Source organism: Strix aluco, chromosome 21 (genome assembly GCF_031877795.1).
Source record: "Strix aluco isolate bStrAlu1 chromosome 21, bStrAlu1.hap1, whole genome shotgun sequence".
NCBI classification, from domain to species: domain Eukaryota; kingdom Metazoa; phylum Chordata; class Aves; order Strigiformes; family Strigidae; genus Strix; species Strix aluco.
In genome coordinates this window covers 3,888,290-3,904,872 of record NC_133951.1, presented here as the reverse complement: position 1 = coordinate 3,904,872, position 16,583 = coordinate 3,888,290, and the positions used below count along the sequence as shown (strand labels likewise).

Here is a 16,583-nt window from a genome sequence, read left to right as displayed (position 1 = left end):
GCAGCTGAAGGGCCCCTGGGCTGGGACAACAGAGGGGGCTGTGCCCTGACTCATCCACCACTGCCTTTCCCAGATCAGGCAGCTGGAAGATGCCCTCGGAAAGCTGGAGGTAGCTGGAGCCAGCTGGAAAGGGGATGTCAGCGAGCAGATCACCCTGCAACTGGGGTAAAAGGACGGGACAGGGTTTCCTACCCTGCAGGAGGAGCCCGGGGGGACAAGGGACACCCCCTGAGCGGCCCTGTGGAGGCTAAGCCTGCCTGTGCCCCTGTCTCACTGAGCAGGTCCACGCTGCAGGAGATGAGGGGTAAGCTGAAGGAGCTGGAAGAGCAGCAGGAGATGACCAAGGCCACGCTGGAGCGGTTGGTGGCCAAGACGGCTGACGAGCTGCAGGAGCAGGTGAGGTCCAGGGGCAGCGCTCCCACTGCCACAGCTCGGTGGGGTGGTCCTGGAGGGGTTTCCAGCCACATCCCCTGGCTGGCTGGGGCCATCGAGCCTCCACAGCACCCGGATTTGTTGACTGCATCCACCTCATCTCAGAGCCGACTCCTTCTCCCCTTCCTGCAGCTGGGCGAGCCGAGGGCGATGGTGGCGAGCAGGAGCAGGCAGAGGTGCAGGCAGCGTGCCCCGTCTGCAGCGGGGACATCAGCAAGCAGGTGGGGCAGCTCCTGCAGCGCTACGAGAAGCTCCAGGAGCTGGTGGACGATTTCATGTCGCGGCAGGCAGTGGGCAAGGTGGTGAGGCAGCTGCCAGGGAGGAGCCACGTAGGGAGATGCCGGCATGGGGGACTTGGGAGGGGGTTGCCAGCACCCCCCAGCTGCTTGTGCTTCCCTGTAATGTGGGGGAGCCCCTCACTGCCTCCCAGATTGGTTCGTACAAGTGAGCAGCATGGAAGGAAATTAAAGCCTGGATGCAAATGTCCTGTTGGCACTGAGAGCCCATGGCCACTGGGCAAGTAACCCGGGCAGCCAGCCCCCCCTTGCACGGCACCACCTTGTCATCTTCCTCCCTGAAGCAGGACGAGGAGCTGCTGAAGCGCATCCAGGCCACCGTCACGCAGGTGCAAGGGGACTACTGGAAGCTCAACTCTGTCACCGGGAACCTCCTGAATGACCGTCACCAGAAGGAGAAAGATATGGAGGTAGGTGGCTGAAACCCCCTCGGGGTCAGAGCATCCTCCAGGCAGACCCCAGGCTGGGGACCACAAGGGATTTGTCTGCACCCCCCCAAACCTTGCAGCCCTGTGGAGGTTCACTGTACCTTTCCTGGAGGTTTGGGTGAGGTGGGGGGAGCAGGGTTGCTCAGCTGGCCAGGAGGCAGCTCCAACCCTGCCGTGGTGTCATGGGATGCTTTTCTGTGTTGGAAGGCTCTGTTCCGGTCCCTGGAGAGGCTGGAGAAGGAGAAGGCGAACAAGGAAGACCTGGTGCTGGGAGTTGATGTCGTGTGGCCTTGGGGGGTCCTGGCACCACCCAAGGGGGTGCTGGGCAGGGTGACAAACACCCCTTGTGCCTTGGGGGCTCAGTGTCAGAACTGGCCTGGGGGAGGGAGGATTTCCAGACTGGCTGTGGCTCCTTCCCCAGGTGCCTCTGTCTTCCCCTGGGTCCCTTCAGCTGGTGTGACCAGCCCCACGGGGGTGATGGGGCGAGTGGGGCCACGTAGCCACTTCTCCCTGTCCTCCTGCCACGAGCTGGCCCTGCCCATCATCCCTCCATCCTTTCCTCACTGCTCTCCTGCCTTTCCCCGCTGCTAGAAAGCAGACAAAACCGCCCTGTTTTGCATGTGTTTGGCATGGGGACACCCTGGGCTGGGGGCTCATTGTGCTCAGCCAGGGCACAGCTGCGGGCGAGGCATGTGCCTGCCTTTGGGGGCTGAGGGTCCCAACAGCCTGCTGCAGGCCATGCTGAGGCACCTGGGCCTGCAGGACCTGCCTGCCCTGGGGCGAGGGCACAGCCCGACCCCCCTCCTGGGGCGGGACCAGCCTCCCGAGGCACCCCCGAGAGAGGAAGGGGGACAGGGCGGAGGCCCAGCCACAGGGTCGCTCACCCCCGCGAAGGACCCGCTGCAGGGGACGGTGAGCACTCCCCAGGACGCCTCCGTGGCTGCCGACAGGGGGCAAGATGAAGACAAAGATCGAAGAGAACGGGAGCAGCATCTCCAAGGTAGAGGCTCTTCCCCGTTCCCTGGGTGCCCCCCCCGTGAGACACCCCCTCCTCTGGGGTCTGCACCACCATTGTGGTGCCCTTAGGTCTGGTTTAAGCCTGAGCTCGAGGTGGTATGTGGGGCTTCACTGTGGGAAAGGGATGGAGTTTTGGGGAGAAAGAGCTGGGGCTGAAATGCTGCTCCAGTTGCTCTGGGTTCTCCCCCAGTTGCCATCAGCAAGTCGTGGGTCCAGTACAGCACCCGGTGCCCTCGGCTCCAGCAGCCAGAGGCTCAGCACCTGTGGAGATCCAGCCCTACCACTCTCCATCCCTCCCTTCCCCACTCCTGACCCACAGCCAGGTCTTGCTGAGAGTGTGAGGTTGTGGGCTCCGGGCGGGGGGAGCCCCCACACCCCAGGGGGTACCACGGATGGTAGCTGCCCCCTGCTGACTGCAGGAAGGACGGTTTGGGATGCTTCCCTCCCTCATGAGTGACACCCGGGACTGTCAGCCCCCTTCTGTGGCACTCTCTGATACCCCTTCCATCCATCCCTCTCTTCTCAGGACCACGCTTACTTAGATAATGAGCAGCTCTTCCTGGAGTCCCTGAAGAAAAGCATCCTACAATGCTCCTTTTGTGCCAGGCTGAAGGGGTGGCGTCCCCAGGCCCTGCTCAAGGGATGGCCGAGCAATAAACCGATCTTCACACGATCACCAGAGTTACTGTACTTATTGAGGCCTGGGTGCTCGGTGGACCTTTCCACAAATCAAGCACAGCAACAGCAGGTTTTTGTGCTGCTTTTATACACAAAAGTCAGAGGCTTTTCCAAATACGCCTATTGGATACGGATTGGTTAGTGATTAACATCCTGCATGCTTCTACTACTGCGTGTGCTCAGGGAAAGGGTCTCAACCCAGGCAGCGTCTTCTGAACCTCTGTGTGTGTGTGGTTTTTAGTATTATAACGAGGGTAGTTCACTTCCAGGACACTCAAAAGTTAGTTTTATTGCCACGTTAATTAATTAATTAGTTAATTAAGCTGAGTGGGAGAAGACCAGCGGCCCTTTCCACAAGCAGCGTGTGGCGGAGCACTGCGGGATATTTCGTGACTTGTTCAAGGGGGCCACGTTCACCCCCTGGGTTCCCTTGAGGGTGGAGTACAGCCCAGAGGACGAGTACCTCATGCCGGTCTGCTATGGGAACGTGGTGACGCCGTCAGAGGTGTGTGAGGGGAGCTGGGAGCAGCCTCGAGCCCATGTGTGTTTCTGTCAGATGCTTCTAACAGGCGTTGCTTGTTCTGGGGATTTCTTTTGCAAGGGTATTTCCCCTGTGATGAAGGAAATATGTTTCTTGGACACGACAAGGACAGAGCTTTGCGACAGGGTCGTTGTCTGTCAGCAGGCTGGTGTTTGTTAAAGCCCCCTGGGGGCTCTCCGGGTGGAGCTGGCTTACTGGGTGGTGGTGTGGCTGTGCCCGGTTTCCTGGCCATGCCCGTGACAAGTGCACGTTCTTTGCCTTGGAAATTGTGATCTGGTCTGAATGGAAGCTGTTGTTTGAGCGATTTACATTCCCTTTCTGTTGCTCTGTTAGGCTTCCAGTCCCCCTGCAGTGTCATACGAGGCAGATAAAGGCTCCCTCTGGGCTTTGTTGCTGACAAATCCAGGTGAGTAGCGGGTTCTTTAAAAAAAAAATCTTTGAGCTGGGTTGTTTCACCCTGCTTTTGGTCAGCTCCTGTTTCTTTTGGCTGCACAAGCTGACGTGAGGTGATATCTGGAAAGCAGGGACATTTTACGTATGCAGGAGAGACTGTAGCCTCCCCAAATTTCTGGCGGTTGAGAGATGGAACAGTGATGCAACGGGACCTGTGTCCGAGTGTAGAGGGAAGAATTCCCTGACTCCCATCTTTTGTTTACCCCCCAAAGCCCTCTCTCCCTTGGCAGTCTGCCTGGGGGGTAGGTTAGCTGACACTGTTTGCCCTGAGAAACCAAAGCACAGTGACGTGAAGCAGCTGAGCAAGAAGTCCTTTTAGTCTTGGAATTCCATGTGTAGAGTTCTTTGCTCCTCCTTTTAAGCTCAATCCTATAAGGTTGAGTTACTTTTCTGGTAGGAAAGGAGTGCTGGGAGGTCTCGAGCTGCCCCCTCCCTTCAGAGCGGATCCGGGCATGGGGTTGGTGCAAACATCAGGGTGTCCCTGAGTCACCTTTCCCTGTGGTGTGCGTTTGCAGATGGACGTTGAAGAGATGCGGACTCGGAGCACCTGCGCTGGCTGGCGTGAGTACGGCACCTCGCAGCCGCGCGCTGCTTGGCTCAGGGAAGTCCCAGGCGGAGCAGGCAGAAACTCCTCCAGCAGAGCTCGGGAAAAAGGATGCCTGTGAGAACAAACAGCCTGAGAGAGAGAAGGGATGGGGGGAGTGGAGGCCCTCCCAGCCGGGGAACGTCTCAAGCACTCGCGAGTAGCGGAACTGTGGTTGTGGGGTGCAGAGTGTGGAGCTGATGAGGCTGCCTGGGCAGCACAGGGTGGGCTGGAGGAGGGAGCCCTGTGGAGCCGGGACGGTTCTGCTGTGGGGCATCTTGTAAAGTTTCAAGGGCATCCGTCGGGTGAAGGACCTTTGCTTCATTATCCATGAAATGCAAATTAAAGTTGACACCCTGAGTATGCTAATGAAGATTAGCAAGATCGTGCTAATTGCATCCCATGAAGCACCTTACCCCTCCCCATACGTGGGATACGTAGGAACGTGGGTCGGCCTAGGGGAGGGACCCAAGGAAAGTGTGTATAAACTGAGGGGGTGTGACAGAATGGAGAAGTGAAGAAGACGGATGCCTCCCTGATGGGACGGGACCCACGCAGGAACCCAGGCACGTGCAGAGAGCAGGAGCTGTCGTTTAAAATGGAAAGGTGCAGGAGCGGGATGTGGCCCTGGCTGGCCGCTGGCATGTGTCACAGCCCTTGTCGCTGCAGAGGGAGGTGGCGTGTGGCTGCAGCAGCGGTGGGTGCCCCTCTCTGCTGGTTCCCAGGCTGGCAGCTGCCGGGAGCACTGTGCTGCGGTCTCTGTGCCCCGCTCTGCTCGAGGACCCAGCCCTGGCAGAGGGGAGGAGGCCAGGAAGTTCCCTCAAAGGGCGAGAAAGGAGCGAAATCAAATCCCCGATGGTGGGTGTCCCCCTGCAAACCCCTTCCCGGGCACAGACGTTGCTCTGAGCCCCGCCAGCCTCTCGCGTGTGTCTCCCTGCGGCGCCGCTGCAGCGTCTCCTGCCGCGCTCCTCGGCCCGCGGCTGGGGGGGGTCTGTCTCGTGAAGAGCCGCGCGGGCGGGCAGCGCGCGCCGCGCAGCGGGTGCGGAGAGGCGGCGGTTGGGCCGTTGGGCGCCCGGCGGCGGAGAGGTGGGGGCTCCCCGGGGCGGCGGCGGGCGGGACTCGCTCCCTGCGGGGCTCTTTTGCAGCGCCGGAGCCTTGTTCCGAGCGGCCGGGCGAGGCGGAGCAGCGCGGAGGCGGAGAGGGGCCCCGGCAGGAGCAGGAGATCGCGTGGGCCAGAGGTAACGGGGGGTGCCGCGGGCCGGGCCGGCCGCTGAGGAGACCCTTGTGTCCCTGCGGGGAGCGGCGGAGAGCGGGAGGAGCCGGGAAGGCGGCGGGAGAGCAGGGGAAGGCCGGGGCGGCGCGGTGGTGAGTGCGGGGGGTGCTGAGGCGGGCCCGGGCAATGCGGCTGTGCTGCTCCGGCCCCTCTGGGGGGGGCAGGAGGGACCCCGCGGGGGGCGGGAGGGGCTGTGCTCGCCGCTGCCGCTGCAGTTGGGAATGTCTCGGGGTTCCGGCGGTTCAGGGGCCGTTTCCCGAGCGGCGGGGCCGGGAGGGGGGCGGGGGGGCTTCGGTGTTGCTTGTGGGGTGCTCTGGAGAACCGTGCCCCTGGCTCCGGCGGGGTTGGAGCAGGACCCGGCCAGCCCCGCGCCCTTTTCTCATGAGGGAATTTGTGTCTCTCCGTAGGCTACAAAACCCCGGAGAAGTTTCGGCGGTACGTAGCCTGGGGCGCGTTCCCTTCGCTGTCCGTAGGCGCTTTGTTCTGCGGGAACGCGGGGCCGGAGGCGGGGGGCAGCGGGATCAGGTGGGGGTCCTGGCTGCGGCGGTGGTTCCTGGTCCTTGGCTGAGAGCTGCAGTTGGGTGCGTCGTCTCATCCCTGAAGCAGAGACGTTGACCTGCCTCTGCCATCCGAGGGGCTTTGCTTACCGGGGTGCTACAGCCCTTTCCTGCGGGCTTTCCCCAGTCCAGAGCAGAATAGATGTCGTTAGTTCAGTTCTCCGCCTCACCTGACGCCCAGGTGCCTGTTTGGGGGCCTCTTGCAGCCCCTGGTAATTGAAGCGGCGCTTTTGGGGTTGCCCAGGGCCTCTGAGCCACTGTGGGGCGAGAGCTCCCAGAGGAAGGGCTGCTTGTGGCCAGAGACTGAACAGGAAGCCGCTGGCTCCTCGGTAGAGAGATCTCCCTTGTGGCTAGGTGAAGCGCAATCTTTTCTCCGCCCAGTACTGGGTCAGGTCCTGGCAGTTCTCTCTAGGAAGGCCTTACGCTGGTGGTGCTTGAGCCCAAACCTGTATGCTTGGGGGCTTTCAGAAGAGCAAGGCATACTGAAACTGGGAGCTTTTCTGCACCTGCGTGGTGAGCTCCCCTGCCTCAACACCTTTAGTTTGTCTGGTTTCAGAGTCTGTCGATGATCTGCTTAGTGACCTCCTGGGATTCGAGGACGGTAAAAGGAACCTTTTCTGCAGCTGAAAGGGCAGCATCCTTGTGCTCTTAGTCCCCTGCTGGGAGCGGGAGGTGCTGGTGCAACAGCCAGTGATCTCTGAGGGGGAGGAAGCAGCAAGCAGGGTTTCCCAGAGTCAGAGGCCATTGAATAGGCTGGACGTCAGCTTGGGGAGGCCCAGTGAAGTTCGCCTCTGATTAAAAGCCTCTGTGTCCCTTGGGGAGACAGCAAATCCCCCTTTGGGGTGCCCAGGTCAGGAATATGCCCATGTCCGTCATCCTCACGTCTCCCTGTCTTGTTTCCAGACGAAAGCCCCGTGAATTCTACAAGAACTTCCTGGCTGGCCAAGGGCCGCAGTGGGAGAGCCCGGGGCACCAGCTCGCCGGCCAGCCAGAAGTGAGTGCCTTTCAGACACAGCCTCTGTGCTCCCCAGGTCCTTGTGACCTGCCCCGGGTCCTCGGCTTCTCCCCCTCGCTCCCTGCCCCGACAGCGAGTGCCCGGGAAGGCGAGTTACTGGCGATGCCTTTGGGAACTGGGAGCCCAGAGCCTGCAGCTTTCCAGCGAGAGCTGGGTGCGCCCAGCCCGGTACATCTCCTGTACATCTGCCTTAGGAGAGTTGCTCGCTTAACTGCAGCAGTCCCAGCACTCCCATCTTTTATGCGGGTGCTATGTTCGCCTCCTTTTCTGTCGCACGACGTGGCTGCCGCGGTGTGCCCGTGTGGTCCCCTCCGCCGGCTGCCACCTGGCCTGGCTGTCCCCAACGCTCCCGGGTGCTGTTGCTGACCCCCGGGCTCGTGTCACAGGTCCCGTGTAGCGGAGGATTTCTTCAACAGATTCCCTGCAGAGGGCGTGGAAGCTGCAGAGGTGAGCCCGAATTTTGGGAGAGAGCCTGGGTATCCCGAGGGCTGGGACTGAGCTGGGCCAGGCTTGCCCCTGGTGTCACCCCAGGCAAGTCAGCAGTGGGATATCGGGGGGAACCGCGAGGTCTGGCTGAAGAGGTGACCCCTCTGTGGCGTGGCTGTGGGGGAGCTGGGCCGGGGGAGCGGGTGGCTGTTGGGAGAAGGGCTTGAGGGTGCCCTGGGTGGGCTGGAGCAAAGCCAGGGGGGCACGTCGTGCTGCAGCCCAGCCCTGCTGTGGGCGCTCTTGGGAGGAAGCGTCACAGGAAGGACCCTCACCCAAAGCACCAGCCTGGGTGTTGCTGACGCTTCTTCCTGAGGCAGTAGGATGTCAGCAAAGGAATCAAGGCACGGGGGGTTTCCAGTGAGGGGCACACCAGGAGGAGCTGGGCGTGTATTCTCCCAATCCAAACAATGAGGAAAAGCGGGGGCCGGAGCATGGAAGCGAGGGGTGAGGAGTTTCCAAAGTCTGCTTGTCTCTGATCTCCGCCCTCCTTGGCGTGCAGGGCTCCAGTGCCTCCGGCGGAGAGCCCCAAGGTCTGCTGCAGAGCCTGAAGGTCAGTGCAGAAATACCCTTGGTCTGAGCCCCGCGTGGGCTGCAGCCGTGGCCTCCAGCACCAACCTCCGAAGGGAGAAGCAGCGCTGAGGCAGGAGTAGCACTCGCCCTGCTCCCGTCGCCGTGCTGTTGCTTTCCAGGGTTTGGACGACCTGGAAGCGGATCTGCTGGGAGCGTCGAGACCCGGTTCTGGGCCAGGGAAGACAACTGTGAAAGGTGCTACAGGTTACAGAACTGACGTTTCCTTTCTGGGAATGGAGCCTCAGCTCTTCCCTTGGACCTCATCCAGCCTGTTCTGCACACGGCCAGACGAGAACCGGTGTTCTGGGTCAGGATTTGGGTGGCTGAGGGCGTCGCTGGTCCACCCCAAAGCACAGTTGCACCTCTGGGTGGGATCCAGCTGCACTGTGACCACGTTACAGGCACTCGTCTCTCTTGTTGCTGCAGCAGGGATGCCAATGGGTCTGGTAGTCCCCTCAAATCTCCTTTCACCCTGAAAAATCCCCTCTGGACACGAGTAGCAGCTGGTGGGTTGGGGCAAGGACTAAGGTGCGTTGGTGGAAGAGGGACTTTGGGCGAAGGTGGGGAGCAATTGTCTGAGTGGAAACTTGCAAAGCTGAAGAAGCTGCTCGTGTCCGCCAGAGCTGGAAACGCCAGTGTCAGTGACACCCAGCAATGTCCCAGCAGTGGCCACGGACCAGGCAGTAGCACGTTGCCACTTTGTCACTTGCTGTGAGATTTGGTCACTGAAAAGAGCTATTTAAAAGTGGCTCTGTAAACGGTCCTGAGAGATAAGAGCAGGCAGGGCTGCTCTGATCTCTTGTTGGGAGGAAGGAAAAGGGAAAAAAAAAAAAAAAAAAAAAAAAAAAGAGACAAGCCCCAAGCCCAGCTCAAACCTCGTACCATGTGTGATCCCACCCACAGAGCTGCTCCAGCAGGAGCTCTCAGAAACCCTGGGCTCGGATCTGAGAAATGAATTTTAAGCACTGTCTTGTCTCAGGTTGGGGTAATAACGTGGGGCTGTGTCCCAGTGATCCAGCGCGCAGTCCCCTCCCACCTCTGGGCTCTCCTGCCGGTTGTAGCCAAGAGGGCACACAGTGCCGTGGGTCCCGCGGAGCTGTCCTGGATCAGCACACCCCCACGAGCTCCTCCCTGTGCTCCTGGTTGCTGCCTTCATTCCCCTTCCTTCCTCCTAGTTGAGGCAAAGCACCTCCTCCAGCTGAGTCGACACGGAGCCAGGTCCAGACTTGTGCCACTGAAGGGGACTCTGAAGCGAATTGCAGACAGAGAGCCCTGTGGCGTGGGCAGGGCTGTGTTGGCTGGGGCTGGTGCTGCCCGGGGGAAGGGGGTGGATGCAGCAAGGAGAAACAGCCGTGAGGGAGGTTTTGAGGTGTCTTTGCTCCCCCTGCAGCCCAAAGGCTGAATCCTGCCACAGCTGAGTGGGACAGAGGCTTTCCCCTGCCAGGCAGGAACTGGTGTTGGGGGAAAGGATCTTGTCTTTCCTCGCCTCCTTGGCTCTCCCACATCGGATGCTTTTTGGTTGCAGCCCGCCAGCAGCCTCCCCAGGAGCACAGCCACAGGCAGCCGCCGTGCCGGACAAGGCAGCAAGCACACACAGCTCCAGGTAAGGCCGCCTTCGCGTTTCAGGCGTGCTCCACGGGAGGGGCGTCACAGTGGGACGGCCAAGCTTTAAACTCCCCGAAATGCCGAGCAGGAGAATGTCTGCGCGCTTCTCCCTGAGCTGCGGCGCTGCTGTGCATCACTCGTGTCTCTGTGCCCACGCAGGCCACCGCTCCCCTGGCTCAGCACCACGGAACAAGCCTCATGTCGTGGTGTGGTGGGGACACGGTGCTGGGGCGCACTGAGCTCCGCAGCGCTGCCTGTGGGGTTTGAGAGGGCTGCCGGGGACTTGCTCTCTCTGAGCAATGGGTGGGCCTAAGTTCGTGCTGCCCCAACACTCGTGCCACTAGCGCTGTGTGCAGGCAGACCCCCTCCTGCCCTCGGCTGAGGCTGAGCATCGCTTCAGAGGCCACTGCAAGTGGCTGAGGGGACCCAGCCTCCTCCCTAGTTGAGGGAGAGGGAGGAGGAGCCGTGCTTTGCCCCCAGACTTACTCTGCAGAGCAGAGTCCCTGCCACTGTGCGTGGGGTGGGGTAGGGGTGCGGGTCTGGACAAGCCTGTCTGAGCCTCCGTCCCCATCCCCAGCTGCCAGAGCGGGGCAGGACCCTTCTCGCTCTGCCGAGGAGACCCAGGCCCTCATCCCTCTGGGAGGGAATGGTTCCCCTTGGCCTGTCTGAATCACAGACTTGTTGACTTTCAGTCCCCGCAGCCTTGTTCCCAGGAGAGCATTCCCAGGAGAGCAGGAGACGCAGCGCCCTGCCCCACTGGCTCAGGTAGGTCTGCTGGGCCTGTGCCCCGAAGAGGTGCAGGATCAGGGTGGTGATCGTGAGCCCTCCCCTGCCAACTCATCGTCACCCAGCTCTGCCCGTGCTCCCTGGGCAGGAGGATGGCTGTGCCCCGCTTTGCAGCCCTGGGAGCCTGTGTTCATGGAGGCAAAGGCTTTGGAGAGCCCTGAGATGCCACCAGTTGTATTTGTCAGGCCAAAGCGTGTGTGCTGTGGCTGCTTTGTAAATCGTGTGCATTGACAAGCCTGCGTTGCCTGAGCAGTGTTGACAGAGTTCCCCAGGCATCTCTGTCTCCTATTAATGAGACATCAGAGGCTGCAGCTGACGAAGGGCTTTCTCTTCAGCTGGTTTTCCCCAGTCCGGTGGTGAAGATGCTCTGAGCTTGTTTCTAGACAAGTGAAGGGGAATCGTAGCCTGTGACAGGGAGGGCAGCTCTTGCTTGGACTTCGAAGCCTCCATTTCTGATGGAGCTGGACCTCCCGGCCCGGCCCTGGTGGCAGGACACACGCTGTCTCCCAGAGGCCTCGCAAGGTCTTCTCCTCGAGTCTGTCCCCAGAGAAGGAAGAGCCCAGCGTGCTTGTGTCTGGGGTAGGGGCTGCCGAGTGTCACCTGGGCAGCAGTGGGGTTGGGCTGGAGATGTGTAGAGGAGGGACTGCAGGAGGCTGGGGCTGGATGGCTGTTCCCGGGCTGGGAGGAGGTGCTCTCCTCAGGGCTTTACCTCCCCGAGAGCGTCCCTGTGTGTGCGCAGGTTAGCACAGCCGGGGCACAGCTGCGGGCGAGGCACGTGCCTGCCTTTGGGGGCTGAGGGTCCCACCGGAAAGCCCCCGATGCTGAAGGGCCTGGGTCTTTTCTCTCTGTCCCTGTGGGCTGAGTCCCCAGACTGGGGACTGGGTGTCACCCGGCGTGAAGGGTGCCAGGAGGGAAGAGCAGGAAGGGTGTCCCAAGGCTGAAGAGGTAACTGCATGCACCAACCAAGGTGACGCTAAGACATTTTTTAACTAAACAGCTGTAAAGAAAGAAACATGGGTGCTAAGAAGGAGAGGAGATAAAGATCTACCCGTGCAACACAGCCACAACCCTGCCTGGCATCCCTCTGTCCTGTGCCCAAGTTAATTTTCGGATGCTCCTTTTCAATCCTGCTCCTGTGTCTGGGCTGCCATCCCTCTCCTTGTCCCGCTCCGGGCGAATCTCCAGGACGCTGCCGGCCAGCTGCCGGCCCTCCGTGACCAGACAGCGTTGGACAGTGACATGGTACGGCCGCGCGCACGCCCGGATCCTGCTCCGGGACGGAGGCGGCTGCGTGCCCGGGGCACCGGTGCACCCAGTCCCTCGGTGTCAGGGCACGGTCCCAGCAGGGCTGGGCAGCGATGCTGGAGGGGGTCAGTGCTCCTGTGGGTGCCATCTCACCCGGCTACGTGGCCGGGGTTGACCCCCTAATCCCTTTTTTCCCCAGAAAAAGCTGAAGGAAAGGCTGAGCCTCTACCCAGCCCCGGAGGAGGTGAGCAACATGGTGCGCTGGGAGGTGCTGGAGGATTGCCTGGTGGGCAGTCTCTGCCTTTGGGGTACTTGAGTTTGGCTCCGTGAGCTGGGGGGTTTGAGGACAGGGCGGGTGGCCCTTGCTGCTGCACTTCCGCCCATAAACCTGCTCCCCTTTGCCTCCTCTTCGCAGGATGGCAGTGAGGGCCAGGCTGCCCCCGCCGAGCCCCCCACTGCAGACATGGACGCCCCGCATGGGGCAAGCTCAGCGCTGGGACTGAAGGGACCAGGGACGCAGCCTGCACCCAGGACCAGCAAAGGGACGAGCAAGGGGACTCCACAGACACAGCCTGGCTCCCCGGGGATGCAGAGAGCACCAGTGGCCCCTGAGAAGGGGGCAGGTGCTTCGTCAGATAAGACAAAGACGTCTGATGCCCGTGCCACCACCCTGGGGACACAGCCAGGATCCCCTGGCATCAAAACCATTATGCTGGGGAAAGAGTCAGGGGCCCCTGACACCCAGTCCTCCACCCCAGGGGCACAGCCAGGGTACTCTGACACCCAGAGCATTACCCCAGGGGTGCAGCCAAGTACCTCCAGCACCCAGACCACCACCCCAGGGGTGCAGCCAACACCTCCAGGGACCCAAGGAGGAGGAGCAGGGGTTCAGCCAAGCCCCTCCCGCATGGACTCCAGCCTTTCTGGCACTGAGAAAGTCCCAAGGAGGGAGGCAAGGCTTTACCCAGCACACAGCTTGCCTGGGCAGGCCAGCCGGCAGTGAGGACCCTCTCGCTGACAGCCCAGGGGTTAGAGATCCGCCTTGACACTGATCCCAGGGCCACATCCCCTTTGCAAGAGCCGCCCGTGCCCTGGGGATCCTCAGGCTCCAGCAGCGTCTCCGACCGCTGCGCAGAGACGGTGGAGGCTCTCCGCCAGATCGGGCAGCTCAGCCACCTCTGGCCAGCCTGAAGGAGCAGGTGGCCCAGCTGGAAGCCACCAAGTCAGAGCACGCCGAGCTTGAGAAGCCGCGCCTGCTCTTCTCGGAGGGAGGTAGGAGCCCCTGGGGGGGGCTGGCAGGGGGGTGTTTGGCATGGGGACACCCTGGGCTGGGGGCTCATTGTGCTCAGAGCCTGGCCTCAAAGGCGAGACCCCCTCACTGACAGCATGTCCCCTCGGACCACATCTAGACAAGGAGAGCATCGCCAGCGTCCTGGCCGACCTCCAGGGCCGGGTGTCCTCGCTGCAGGGCCTGACCAGTGACCTGCAGGGCGAGAATGGGAAGGTGAGCTGGCAGCAGTCCCTGGGGGGGCTGTGGGGATTGCAGGGGGGAGTTGGGCAGGGAGGAGGCAGCTGAAGGGCCCCTGGGCTGGGACAACAGAGGGGGCTGTGCCCTGACTCATCCACCACTGCCTTTCCCAGATCAGGCAGCTGGAAGATGCCCTCGGAAAGCTGGAGGTAGCTGGAGCCAGCTGGAAAGGGGATGTCAGCGAGCAGATCACCCTGCAACTGGCGTAAAAGGACGGGACAGGGTTTCCTACCCTGCAGGAGGAGCCCGGGGGGACAAGGGACACCCCCTGAGCGGCCCTGTGGAGGCTAAGCCTGCCTGTGCCCCTGTCTCACTGAGCAGGTCCACGCTGCAGGAGATGAGGGGTAAGCTGAAGGAGCTGGAAGAGCAGCAGGAGATGACCAAGGCCACGCTGGAGCGGTTGGTGGCCAAGACGGCTGACGAGCTGCAGGAGCAGGTGAGGTCCAGGGGCAGCGCTCCCACCGCCACAGCTCGGTGGGGTGGTCCTGGAGGGGTTTCCAGCCACATCCCCTGGCTGGCTGGGGCCATCGAGCCTCCACAGCACCCGGATTTGTTGACTGCATCCACCTCATCTCAGAGCCGACTCCTTCTCCCCTTCCTGCAGCTGGGCGAGCCGAGGGCGATGGTGGCGAGCAGGAGCAGGCAGAGGTGCAGGCAGCGTGCCCCGTCTGCAGCGGGGACATCAGCAAGCAGGTGGGGCAGCTCCTGCAGCGCTACGAGAAGCTCCAGGAGCTGGTGGACGATTTCATGTCGCGGCAGGCAGTGGGCAAGGTGGTGAGGCAGCTGCCAGGGAGGAGCCACGTAGGGAGATGCCGGCATGGGGGACTTGGGAGGGGGTTGCCAGCACCCCCCAGCTGCTTGTGCTTCCCTGTAATGTGGGGGAGCCCCTCACTGCCTCCCAGATTGGTTCGTACAAGTGAGCAGCATGGAAGGAAATTAAAGCCTGGATGCAAATGTCCTGTTGGCACTGAGAGCCCATGGCCACTGGGCAAGTAACCCGGGCAGCCAGCCCCCCCTTGCACGGCACCACCTTGTCATCTTCCTCCCTGAAGCAGGACGAGGAGCTGCTGAAGCGCATCCAGGCCACCGTCACGCAGGTGCAAGGGGACTACTGGAAGCTCAACTCTGTCACCGGGAACCTCCTGAATGACCGTCACCAGAAGGAGAAAGATATGGAGGTAGGTGGCTGAAACCCCATCGGGGTCAGAGCATCCTCCAGGCAGACCCCAGGCTGGGGACCACAAGGGATTTGTCTGCACCCCCCCAAACCTTGCAGCCCTGTGGAGGTTCAGTGTACCTTTCCTGGAGGTTTGGGTGAGGTGGGGGGAGCAGGGTTGCTCAGCTGGCCAGGAGGCAGCTCCAACCCTGCCGTGGTGTCATGGGATGCTTTTCTGTGTTGGAAGGCTCTGTTCCGGTCCCTGGAGAGGCTGGAGAAGGAGAAGGCGAACAAGGAAGACCTGGTGCTGGGAGTTGATGTCGTGTGGCCTTGGGGGGTCCTGGCACCACCCAAGGGGGTGCTGGGCAGGGTGACAAACACCCCTTGTGCCTTGGGGGCTCAGTGTCAGAACTGGCCTGGGGGAGGGAGGATTTCCAGACTGGCTGTGGCTCCTTCCCCAGGTGCCTCTGTCTTCCCCTGGGTCCCTTCAGCTGGTGTGACCAGCCCCACGGGGGTGATGGGGCGAGTGGGGCCACGTAGCCACTTCTCCCTGTCCTCCTGCCACGAGCTGGCCCTGCCCATCATCCCTCCATCCTTTCCTCACTGCTCTCCTGCCTTTCCCCGCTGCTAGAAAGCAGACAAAACCGCCCTGTTTTGCATGTGTTTGGCATGGGGACACCCTGGGCTGGGGGCTCATTGTGCTCAGCCAGGGCACAGCTGCGGGCGAGGCATGTGCCTGCCTTTGGGGGCTGAGGGTCCCAACAGCCTGCTGCAGGCCATGCTGAGGCACCTGGGCCTGCAGGACCTGCCTGCCCTGGGGCGAGGGCACAGCCCGACCCCCCTCCTGGGGCGGGACCAGCCTCCCGAGGCACCCCCGAGAGAGGAAGGGGGACAGGGCGGAGGCCCAGCCACAGGGTCGCTCACCCCCGCGAAGGACCCGCTGCAGGGGACGGTGAGCACTCCCCAGGACGCCTCCGTGGCTGCCGACAGGGGGCAAGATGAAGACAAAGATCGAAGAGAACGGGAGCAGCATCTCCAAGGTAGAGGCTCTTCCCCGTTCCCTGGGTGCCCCCCCCGTGAGACACCCCCTCCTCTGGGGTCTGCACCACCATTGTGGTGCCCTTAGGTCTGGTTTAAGCCTGAGCTCGAGGTGGTATGTGGGGCTTCACTGTGGGAAAGGGATGGAGTTTTGGGGAGAAAGAGCTGGGGCTGAAATGCTGCTCCAGTTGCTCTGGGTTCTCCCCCAGTTGCCATCAGCAAGTCGTGGGTCCAGTACAGCACCCGGTGCCCTCGGCTCCAGCAGCCAGAGGCTCAGCACCTGTGGAGATCCAGCCCTACCACTCTCCATCCCTCCCTTCCCCACTCCTGACCCACAGCCAGGTCTTGCTGAGAGTGTGAGGTTGTGGGCTCGGGGCGGGGGGAGCCCCCACACCCCAGGGGGTACCACGGATGGTAGCTGCCCCCTGCTGACTGCAGGAAGGACGGTTTGGGATACTTCCCTCCCTCATGAGTGACACCCGGGACTGTCAGCCCCCTTCTGTGGCACTCTCTGATACCCCTTCCATCCATCCCTCTCTTCTCAGGACCACGCTTACTTAGATAATGAGCAGCTCTTCCTGGAGTCCCTGAAGAAGAGCATCCTACAATGCTCCTTTTGTGCCAGGCTGAAGGGGTGGCGTCCCCAGGCCCTGCTCAAGGGATGGCCGAGCAATAAACCGATCTTCACACGATCACCAGAGTTACTGTACTTATTGAGGCCTGGGTGCTCGGTGGACCTTTCCACAAATCAAGCACAGCAACAGCAGGTTTTTGTGCTGCTTTTATACACAAAAGTCAGAGGCTTTTCCAAATACGCCTATTGGATACAGATTGGTTAGTGATTAACATCCTGCATGCTTCTACTACTGCGTGTGCTCAGGGAAAGGGTCTCAACC

The 16,583-nt window shown here is 61.6% G+C and overlaps 2 protein-coding genes and 1 long non-coding RNA gene across 3 annotated transcripts; all 3 read left to right on the top strand.

Annotated features, from left to right (window-relative positions):
- The first annotated feature begins 3,225 nt into the window (after positions 1-3,225).
- On the top strand, positions 3,226-4,801 carry LOC141933204 (uncharacterized). The gene is made up of 3 exons (XR_012626024.1): positions 3,226-3,356; positions 3,726-3,798; positions 4,361-4,801. It is a non-coding gene; the product is annotated as an uncharacterized LOC141933204 (long non-coding RNA).
- Positions 4,802-5,047: 246 nt separating this feature from the next.
- LOC141932955 (uncharacterized) lies at positions 5,048-9,954 on the top strand. Its single transcript, XM_074847209.1, has 8 exons — positions 5,048-5,103; positions 5,154-5,286; positions 5,574-5,666; positions 6,109-6,136; positions 7,162-7,252; positions 7,660-7,720; positions 8,259-8,309; positions 8,449-9,954. The coding sequence occupies exons 1-8, from the start codon at positions 5,048-5,050 to the stop codon at positions 8,803-8,805; spliced, it is 870 nt and encodes a 289-aa protein (XP_074703310.1). The 3' UTR covers positions 8,806-9,954.
- A 2,825-nt stretch (positions 9,955-12,779) lies between these two features.
- Positions 12,780-16,248, top strand: LOC141932954 (uncharacterized). The gene is made up of 8 exons (XM_074847207.1): positions 12,780-13,237; positions 13,375-13,469; positions 13,815-14,294; positions 14,546-14,671; positions 14,897-14,971; positions 15,281-15,689; positions 15,897-15,958; positions 16,126-16,248. Exons 3-8 carry the CDS (start codon positions 14,241-14,243, stop codon positions 16,246-16,248), a joined length of 849 nt encoding a protein of 282 aa, XP_074703308.1. The 5' UTR covers positions 12,780-13,237; positions 13,375-13,469; positions 13,815-14,240.
- The last annotated feature ends 335 nt before the right edge of the window (positions 16,249-16,583 follow it).

Bases quoted from the DNA above. Each gene is read 5' to 3' on its own strand.
- LOC141932955 (XM_074847209.1), top strand. From the start codon at position 5,048: ATGTGGCCCTGGCTGGCCGCTGGCATGTGTCACAGCCCTTGTCGCTGC. The intron at 5,667-6,108 runs GTAACGGGGGGT...GTCTCTCCGTAG, and splicing joins GGAGATCGCGTGGGCCAGAG to GCTACAAAACCCCGGAGAAG. The intron at 7,253-7,659 runs GTGAGTGCCTTT...CTCGTGTCACAG, and splicing joins AGCTCGCCGGCCAGCCAGAA to GTCCCGTGTAGCGGAGGATT.
- LOC141932954 (XM_074847207.1), top strand. From the start codon at position 14,241: ATGTCGCGGCAGGCAGTGGGCAAGGTGGTGAGGCAGCTGCCAGGGAGG. The intron at 14,295-14,545 runs GTAGGGAGATGC...TCCTCCCTGAAG, and splicing joins AGCTGCCAGGGAGGAGCCAC to CAGGACGAGGAGCTGCTGAA. The intron at 15,690-15,896 runs GTAGAGGCTCTT...GTTCTCCCCCAG, and splicing joins ACGGGAGCAGCATCTCCAAG to TTGCCATCAGCAAGTCGTGG.